Below are 10,019 nucleotides of genomic sequence, written 5' to 3'. Positions count from 1 at the left end.
TCGGAATCTTTGATTGATTTCACCGGATACTGAAATCGGTTGAGGCTAGGGTTTTGCAGGGCACCTTCGGTTCAGGAAAGAAAACCGAATTTTATGAAGGCGTTTTTGACTTCCTAATGCTACTATTGTTTTTAGAGTAAATTACATCCTTGGTCCCTGTGGTTTATATGTTTTAACACTATGGGTCCCTATTTTGAAATATCTATGGGTTACATTCTTGTGATTTGCATTTTGTAACGTATTGAGTCCCTAAATCTAACTTCATCCAAAAAGTTCTGTTAACTTTGTTAGTTTAGAGGGGTATTTTAGTCATTTAATATATTTTTTATTTTCAATTAATTTACCTTATTTATTTATTAAGTGGTCAGAATGATTAAGAGACTCTCATGATATAGTGTAAAATGAAATATAATTATTTGGTAATCATTTACAACGAAATTAGGGAGCTAAATGGTTAAAGGAGACCAACATACAAAATTATTCAGATGGTTTTAGAATCATTAAGAGACATGTTTTTTTTGCCAAACAAAATTCAGCTCTTAACGATTTAGAGACTGCTTCTTAATAGAACTATTAAGAGGTAAAAAAACAACCTCTCATCTAAATTGTTAGATTCCAAATGATATGATTAAAAATATGGCTATAACCATTTATCTTAAAAATACAAATATTTTCCCTTAATTTTTTAAATTAAAAATTAGTGAAATACAAAAAAGTTGGAATAAACAAATTAAACCAAAAAAAATATATAACTTTATCATCCATTTTTAGTTTGAGAGGGAAATAATCGATAGAAGATGAAAGGGTTAAAGGAGAGGGAATGGTTTTAAACACGATGCCATGAGGGGCATAATTTGTAATGAATTGTAAATCATGATGATCGTCAACGTAATAAAATAAAATTTAGGGACCTAATCCATAAAATTTACTAAACCACAATGACCAAATATGTAACGAATTGCAATCCATGATAACTTTTCAATTAGGGATGGTGATTTGACCCGACTCGATGGGAAACCCGGTTCACCCGACCTGGTGGGGAACCCGGTTCACCCGACCCGAACGGGGACGGAAATTCCCCGCTAAAACGGGTACCGGGACTGGAGATCCCCGTTAAAATCAAAACAAAGGATATTATTTACGGGGTTTACCGGATTTTGACCGGGGATTGCTAGAGATTTGACCGGGGACGGGATAATAATCCCCGTACCCGCTGGGGACCGGGGCCGGGGCATAGACGGACCTAGTTAAGTGCCATGGGTGGCACATGCCACCGTATCGTTTCTCCGTCGAAGGGTAAAAAAATTAGGTTTTGTAAACGGTGCAACCGTATTAATTTGTTGTGTGCCACCGTCATATGTATTTTAAAACTATAATGAAAACAAGTTTTATTTGGTAGAGTTGGTTTGCAAGGCTTTTATTCCACCCCACACTCAAGTCCGAATCATGTTAGTGTTATTTTCTTAGTCAAACGGTACCACCGTTTGAAAAAAAAAATTCGTATATTTATTTCTTATAGTCAAACGGTGTCACTGGTTTAAAAAAAATCCCTATTATTTTTTTTCTTATGGTCAAATAGTAACACCGTTTTAAAAAAATTATGGGTCCATCCCTGGGCCGGGGGAACATTACTATAAACCGGGGGCGGGTTGCCATGCCTACCTTCAATGGAACAAAATAAAGTTTAGGGACTTAATGCGTAACCTTTACTAAACCACAGGGACCAAATCTGCAGTGAACTGAAAACCCTAGACATTCCCCCCACATTCTCCTAGATGGCGCGTGTTCAATTCGACAGAGCGGGAAACATAAATCCTTCAAAAGCGTGGGATTTCGAGAGAGAGTGCAGGTGAAAAAATGGTGAGCAAGAAGAAGAGAAGAGACGGTAATGGATCAGAAAAGGAGAACGATGAAGGCAAAGTTGCAGAGTATGAGCAGTCTAGAGAACAAAGAATCAAGGAGAATCTTCAGAGGATGCATAAACTCGGCATCTTAGAGCTTTCTCGTAATCTCAAGCCTCCTCCTAAACCGAAAACCATTCGTTCTCACAAACCTGTGCCTCCGGTATCTGGCTCTCCGAGACGCTCTTCTAGGTCTTTTCCTTCTTCTCGTCTCTTTATAGAAATTTGCTTTTATTCTGCTTGTTCTTTGGGGAATAGGATGTTGGATCATGAAATTGAACACTCCGTCTGTGATTCTGTGAAATTTCAAGAGTTTTCGGACATTCTAGTTTTATGAAAATGATAATCATTACAAAAAAATATGTCACCTGTTCCGCGATTGGAGTTATTTTCTGCAAATAACGATCTAATTCAGTGTAAAATGATCCGATAACTTCAAGTCTACCATTGCATGTATCTTTGATCTCTGTCTGTATTTTCGTAGAAACTTGAGCCTTATGTAGACTGTAGTATACCATTAGTCGATGAATACCCTACTTCAAAGATAAAATGTTAACATGTATCTACATATGCTTAGGGAGATGTAAATCTTACTGGGTTTTCACTAACATAACTTTCTACTACTGTACTGGTCTAATGCATATGAAATTTTCTTCAGTTTATTTGTTGGGTTTCTGATGAAATCCAACATATCAAAACGTGAATCACATCTTTGCATAAAGGGGAACGGTGAAAAGAAACTTATTTCGACAGAACATGCATTCCAATATTTAAGAAAGGGGGAGCACCAACAAGAAACTTATTTCAACCCATTTCATTTGTTAATTTTTCTTTACCTATTACAACCAAACATTGGAAATGATTCATTAGTTTTTTTAATTGTTTTGATGGGCATTGTTTTTTTTAATTGGGTTGATATTATTTGTTTCTAAACATTTCTAACATTCATATAGGCTAAAGACCATGCCCACTGTTAGTTATTCAGAGAAGCGGGTTCCAAATTCCAAAGACAAACCTATCAAGGATGTCAAGATTGAAATAAAAAAGGGTTCACAACCTGAGGTTTACACTGAAGAGCATGAAAAGATGTTGGGTGATCACAAAGAAACCTGGACACTTTATGTGGATGGGTATGATGGTGAGGGGAATCGTATTTATGATACATATGAGGGAAAGAGCTGCCATCAATGCAGGTTTTGGATTCTTTATTTTCTTCTCTTTTGTTATTTAAATTTTGCCAAACTGCAATATGTTGATGTTTCTTGTTTCAATTCAGAATTCAATTCATGGGGACAAACAACCATGTGTATAGCAATTACCAATGGACAACCGAAACTTAAAAAGCAAGAAAGGAAAGAAAAAAGTTGTCCATTAAAATATGAAAGAAAGTTGGCTGCAGATGTCTTGTAAAATAGTTGAGCTTTTTGGTCAAAAATGACCCAAGTGTAGAACAAAGTATTTAACTGTGTCATGACTCATGAGTGTTATTAGCGCACTAGAGACTTAGCAAGTGTAAAAGTGCTTAAAGCTGTCACATTAGTATATTTGAGACTTCGAGTATAATGATAAAAGGGTATGGGGAACATAAAATACAATACTAGTTTGTTTTGTAAACTGTCTGAATGGTCATAGAATATCCATGAGAATGTAGTTTGTATTTCAAGTTCACAGTCTAGGCTTGATTCAGATTATTGCCTTGCTTTTTTCTCCTCTAATGTTTTTAGGGGGTTTCCACATTAAATTTTGGCATCAGGTTATTATTATGTTTTTTTTTGTTATTATTACTATTATGTTTGCAATTTATTTATTTGTTATAATTACGTGCTGGGATGTGTTTCTTCAAATGTCTACTCATTAACTTTTAATTGTGGTTAATTGAAGTTCAATTGATGGAACTCAGTAGAGCAAAATTGTAGATCAATTATTGGAGTGTATCAAGCTGTTCAATAAGGGAAAACACAACCCAGTTTTTTTCATTTCATATAATCTTAATTTCCAATGGTTGGTTGTGCCTTGATGTTTTAATGATATCAATCTATTCGGGTTTTTTTCGTATTAGTTGGTTTATATGTGAACAAGACTTTCAGGTTTACTCAACCATTATGCATCTTTGGATGTTGCAACATAATTACAACCTGTTACCACAAGCACTTTCAGTTCAGTAGTAGTTAGCGGGGTTTTCAACTGATATGCTCTCTGGCCCATGTTCATATAACTTTAGTCATGAACTTTAAAATCTTTGTTCTCTGTGATCCATCTTCTACTAATATGTAATTGTGGTTAAAGCTAAAAAAGATGCCAGAAAAGTTCTCTGATCCATTGTCATATTTGTAATGGTGATGGTGAGTTCATTACTTCATTTAGCTAAAATGGTGAATATATACTGAGCCACTAATTGATATTTGCAGGCAAAAAACTGCAGGATTGCGTACTACATGCTGCAAGTGTAACCAAGGGCAGTTCTGCGGTGATTGCTTGTTCACGAGGTTAAGTACAAGATTATATCTGTTTAGAAACAGAACATGATCCTTTCTGCCTATCTGCCTTGTTTCACATCAATTTCTCAACTATAATAATTCAGTTAGAAATACATAAATAAAAACATAGCTGCACTTTAAGTTTTCTTATAATTACATACTCAAACATAAAGATCCGTACTTATACTGTAATTATCAAATCAATTACATTTTTGTCGATTTTAATTAGATTACCTAACATTAATCACCCGTAACTGTTGAAATGTGAACATTCTTTCCACTAAAATTATCTATGCCAATTTCCTTTTCTCAAATTGCGTACACGTTAGTCAATTTGGTAAAATTTGGATGAAAATTATATAATATCCATATGATTTTGAGAGTACAAGTATGTGATTTATTATTTTTTGGTTTGAGCATGCAACTTAGGAAAGTGTGGAAGTACAGTGATGTCTTATACTATTTTCCTTACAAACATGTTTCACCTTGATCTTGCTGGTCTTTCAAGGTTTTCTGGTCCTTTTTGCAGATATGCAGAGAATATTTCAGAAGTAAATGCAGACCCGAATTGGGTTTGTCCTGTCTGTAGAGATATATGCAACTGCAGTCGCTGTCGCAGACTAAAAGGATGGGAACCCACCGGAAATGTTTACAGAAAGGTTAACCTCATCAACCTTTGTAGTGCTTTGTCCATATAATCGAAATAATGAAACCACATATCTGCTTTATCTTTTAACATAAATCTTCTTGGTTGTCAATCAACCTCTCATTCCAAAACTAGAGTTCAATTATCAAAATAAATCATTCCCTCCGTCCCATTTTGATGCATCATCTTATTTGGCTCATAGTTTTTTTTGGATAACCCTGGCATTTGGGCTAGCTTGCGATCACCTTGATTAATCTCACGGGGCCCTAAAGATAGTAGGTAATTAAATCCTAAGTGGTCCTGAGGGGATTCGAACCGGGTGCCTCATAGGAGCCTCAAGGCTTTAGGGGCCGTTTACCAAACACTTACCGGGTAATCGCTTACCAAGTCACATTTCCTCGTCGGATGAATATGGGAAGGACCAAGAATCTTTCCTGGTAAGAGAGAGACAAGGATCATGAGTCTTACCCGGTAAGTGAGGGCGGCGATTCTTACCATATCCTAAGTGGCCCTGAGGGGATTTGAACCGGGTACCTCATAGGAGCCTCAAGGCTTAGGGGCCGTTTACCAAATACTTACCCGGGTAATCGCTTACCAAGTCACATTTCCTCGTCGGATGAATATGGGAAGGACCAAGAATCTTACCCGGTAAGAGCGAGACAAGGTCACAAGGACCATGAGTCATGCCTGGTAAGTGAGGGCGGCGACTCTTACCATGGTAAGCGCTTACCGGGTAAATTGTTGCATGCGATTTACCCGGTTTGGTGGACTAAAATCTTACCGGTAAGTAAATAATAGTGTTTTTAATTTTACCGGTAAGCGCTTACTGGGTAAGTGTTTCGTAAACGGCCCCTTAGCCTTTATTTGTCCATAGTTCAATGAAGTGTTACGGTTACTTGTAGAACATTTAAAATAGTGTTTACTAATTATCATATTGAGGAATCTTGTAGACCAAAAATTGATGTTTAACAATATTTCATAATGATTAATAATGGTTAAAGAGGTAATCTTGGATCGAGTCTTTGACAAGAAAAGGAAATGTTGCATTTATTTTGGGATGAAGTGAGTAGAATTTGTAGGATTTTGCGTATATTTAGTTTAATACCTAGTTTTCTTGCACAATTCTCACAAGCCATTGGTCTTCATGAAAACAACCCCATTTTGTAGAGGTTAGATCTGTATACATTTCATTAGATCTTATCTCAAGGCGGGATATACTGTGCTTATTTGGTTTATCTGTTTTGTATCATTTGCAAGAAATATTTTCGGTATTCACTAAAAGGGAACTCAACCGTGATGTTTTTGAACAAAATAAGCAGCATGTAATATTTTTCTTATAAATTTTCAGATATTACGCCTCGGCTTCAAGTCAGTGGCTCATTATCTCATTCACACCCAAGGTCCTCATGGAAATCAAGAAAACATAGCTGATGAGACCCCAGGTTCTTCTAAAGAAGATGAGGTGTCTGATGGCAACTTAGTTTCTCAAATTGATAACAAAAACAACTCTAACATGGATGAAGATAGCAACCATGTTTTGACTGATAAAAACATCAATCATGATCGCCCAATTCGTGATCAGGTACTTAAGGGAGACGATGATGATGATCCAGATTATAAATCCGATTCTCTTGATGGTAATGATGACGATGAAGATGATTCAGGTGATGATGATAACAATGATGATGATGATTAGATTCAGACAGATGATTGTTCTTTTTGAAACAAGTCGTTTTGTGGGTATCGGAAGTGATCACTAGCAGTCCTCTGTCCCTATGATGGTGCTGAATTTACTCGGGTACCAAAACATGTTAGAACATTCAAGTGTTAATGAGGTTGGATGCACTAGTTTTTTGTTGATGCCATCTATATATAGAAAACAGAGATTGGAACTTTTAATGTGTTTGAGATGATCAGATGCAGATAGGTTGGCAGATAGTCTTTATGAGGTCCCATGTCTCTCTGTATATCATACTTTGGCTTAATGGTATCCGAGCCTTTGACTTCCTAGGAGGTCATGGGTTCAAACTTTATTAAAGATGAGGAAAGTGCGTCATTTATTTGTTGCATTTGTCTTGTATGAATATTATATGCTTGAAAAAAAGGATGTGTCTGATTTTTAACAAAACATGGGGATGAAAACCATAAACAATGTCTTTCATTTTGCCAAGGGAAAAAAGGTCAATAATTTTATTGATTTTGTATTTGTGTTCAAGGGTAAACGTTAGATATATGTCAGAATTAGATGATCATGAGAAAAAACCGATGAAAAAATGTCATTATAGATGTTAAATTAAAAAATAAAAGATCAATTTTTTGGTGTAATTTGTTTTGTTTTTATTTTTATTTTTATTATATTTGTCATTTTTTATTTAAAAAATAGGGAGAAAAGGGTTTTTTATTTAAAAATAAAGTTGTAAATGCCAATTTAATCACATTAATTGGATTATTTAATCTAATGGTTGATGCATGTGTTTTTTTAGTTTTTTAGAGTACGTACCATATTTGAAACCAAAACCAAAACTTAAATAGGATTGTAAATTTACCATGAAACTCGTAATATTATAGAAAACATGTTTTACTTCAAATTCATGTGTTTTCTAGTAATAACAGTGAGTCTGTTAGTAAGTCTAATAATTATTATAGGTTCAAAAGAAGCTATGAATATGTGTTATATACTTATTTATACTACCTTATAAACCAAATTTATCAAAAGTTTTAAAAACAAATTTTTATGCATAAAGTATTATATATTTATGAACAAAGTCTTAAAAACAACTCACAATGCATTATGTACTACTACATTTAGTCTTGAAATCTCTTAATCCACAATTAAAATAACATATAGTACAAGTTATCAATGCACATCATTACCTTTTCTTTTTATGTTTTCAATATACTTTCGACACATTTCACTCATGGCTTCAACCTCTCATACCTCTATGTCTTCTCCTCATCCCCCAATGTGAGATTCAAACTAATATTCACCATGAGTTATTAAAAGTTCTCTCATTCAATTGCTCTAGAACTCTCGCTCTTGATCTCATGATTATTTGTTCTTGGTGTAAATCGAACACATTTGTGGTGTCGTTTAAAAATGTTGGATTTTAAACTGTCATACAATTTTTTCCATCAATAGACTGTAATTAAAACCATAACTTTTATTTATTCAAATTGTATTAATATATAAAGACTAAATGTAACTTATATTATCGTTAAATCTTCTCTAATAAACCAGAGAAACTTCAAAATCGTTAAAATTCACAGCTTCTGCCGCATTGCGCGGATACACAGCTAATAATTTATTAACACAAGTCAAGTTTCACTTATTTAGCAGGATGTCAACATTGGTTCCTAAAATACATATTTTTTAAGCTATGCCCTATAGACCACTAAATGAGATATTTAAAATATGGTTATCAAATCATAAGGTGATGCTTGATTGGTTTGAGTTTAGGTTCCAAAGATCAAAAGTGTCTGGAGGTCCCGAGTTCAAATCCAAGAAAGAATAAAAACCTCCTTGTGACCATGGAGGTTCAAATGCCGTGACTCCAGGCTACCCGCAAAACAAGTGGTCGCCTTGAAATTAGTCAGCTCACATAGCGGGCTGAATATCTAGGTTAAAAAAATAAAATAAAATATGGTAATCTAAAATAAAAGTGGAATGAAAATATCAATTATCATCCATTTTGCTTTGTATATTATGAGGGCTTACTTTACAAAAAGTATAAATCGAAATATAGTTGCTACACCAACATTAGGTCCAAAAAAACAGCCAGATTGACGTAAAAATTAGGAATAGAGCAACAAAAACGACAATTGGACCAAAAAATCTAATTACATTATGATGTCACATTTGAACAGATCGAACAAGTTTAAATTGACATAATACGAAGCCTATTAATCCGAAAGCACCATGGAGATACATACCAAAAGTGATATCTACGAGGGATGTTAACCACTGAACCACAAGATGAAAAAGCATAAACAAGCAAGACACCGGTAAAACGTAAAAGGCAGATACTTCTCAACAAATATTCAACTAAGCCACTACCCGTAGTCGAGTATAGCTGACCGAATAAGCTGTAAGTCCCATTAAACTCGTTAAGCTGTTGGTCCTAAGCCATGTAAGACAATTTTGATTGGTTTTGTGAACCATTGTAGCAATCCTAAAGTATTAGCTTATCTCTTTCACCAGGCATGTATTATATTGTTTTGAATTTGGTAATTACATGATCATACAATCCAAAAATAGACCTTCATTGGCGATTTAGCTCCAAACTGTACTCAAGCATTTGAACATCAACATAATCAGAACAATATATAGAAACAGAAACTCTATAACAGAATCAGATTTTTGATGTACTTAGCTTCGTTATCAAAAATTGCTACCATCAGCAGTTCTCTATAATCTACCAATACAGTTAGCTTAATGATTTTACTCGAATCATATTCTAACATGCCAGCCAAACTCATGCGATAAAATTACAAAAAATCCAAATCACACCAATATATAATAATCGTAAACCATAACATGTAATTCGAAATCGAATTCCGCACACACCTCAAATTGATGCGACAAAAATTTATGACCTGAAATTTCTTTAAGCGACGGCTACAGGTTGTTGCTTCGCCGGTTCAATATTCGTCTTGGATTTCTGATCAGAAAAATCTTCCATGTTGTATATGACGGTGATGTAAAGAGAACAACTAGGGCATCGAGCGATCTCTTCACCCATCTTCAACTCGTCTTTTGTAATCTGAAACAGATCTCCACAGGGGCAGGGATACGTGAAGGACTTAAGCTCCTCGTTCCACTCCATGTCTTCGATCTCCACATCGTCGTACGACATCGTTAATTACCTCGGAATCTTTGATTGATTTCACCGGATACTGAAATCGGTTGAGGCTAGGGTTTTGCAGGGCACCTTTGATTCGGTTAAACCAAATAACAATATTTCGTTTTTTTTTATAAAAATAAACTAAACCCACCTG

At 34.9% G+C, this 10,019-nt stretch overlaps 2 protein-coding genes across 2 annotated transcripts; one reads left to right on the top strand and one right to left on the bottom strand.

The window, feature by feature from the left end:
* Positions 1 to 1,857: 1,857 nt before the first annotated feature.
* LOC112500518 (cell division cycle-associated protein 7-like) lies at positions 1,858 to 6,687 on the top strand (the record flags this gene model as incomplete). The annotated part of the gene is made up of 5 exons (XM_025104020.1): positions 1,858 to 2,093; positions 2,855 to 3,094; positions 4,310 to 4,387; positions 4,908 to 5,037; positions 6,373 to 6,687. Coding segments are annotated over exons 1-5 (999 nt in total), but the record flags the coding sequence as incomplete, so codon positions are not given.
* A 2,661-nt stretch (positions 6,688 to 9,348) lies between these two features.
* On the bottom strand, positions 9,349 to 9,977 carry LOC112501041 (diphthamide biosynthesis protein 3). Its single transcript, XM_025104678.1, has one exon. The coding sequence runs from the start codon at positions 9,875 to 9,877 to the stop codon at positions 9,629 to 9,631; it is 249 nt and encodes an 82-aa protein (XP_024960446.1). The 5' UTR covers positions 9,878 to 9,977; the 3' UTR covers positions 9,349 to 9,628.
* Positions 9,978 to 10,019: the final 42 nt, after the last annotated feature.

Source organism: Cynara cardunculus, assembly GCF_001531365.2.
Source record: "Cynara cardunculus var. scolymus isolate 2C chromosome LG 17, CcrdV1, whole genome shotgun sequence".
Classification (NCBI taxonomy): domain Eukaryota; kingdom Viridiplantae; phylum Streptophyta; class Magnoliopsida; order Asterales; family Asteraceae; genus Cynara; species Cynara cardunculus.
The sequence above is the reverse complement of the archived record's forward strand: the minus strand, read 5'-3'. Positions and strand labels throughout refer to the sequence as shown.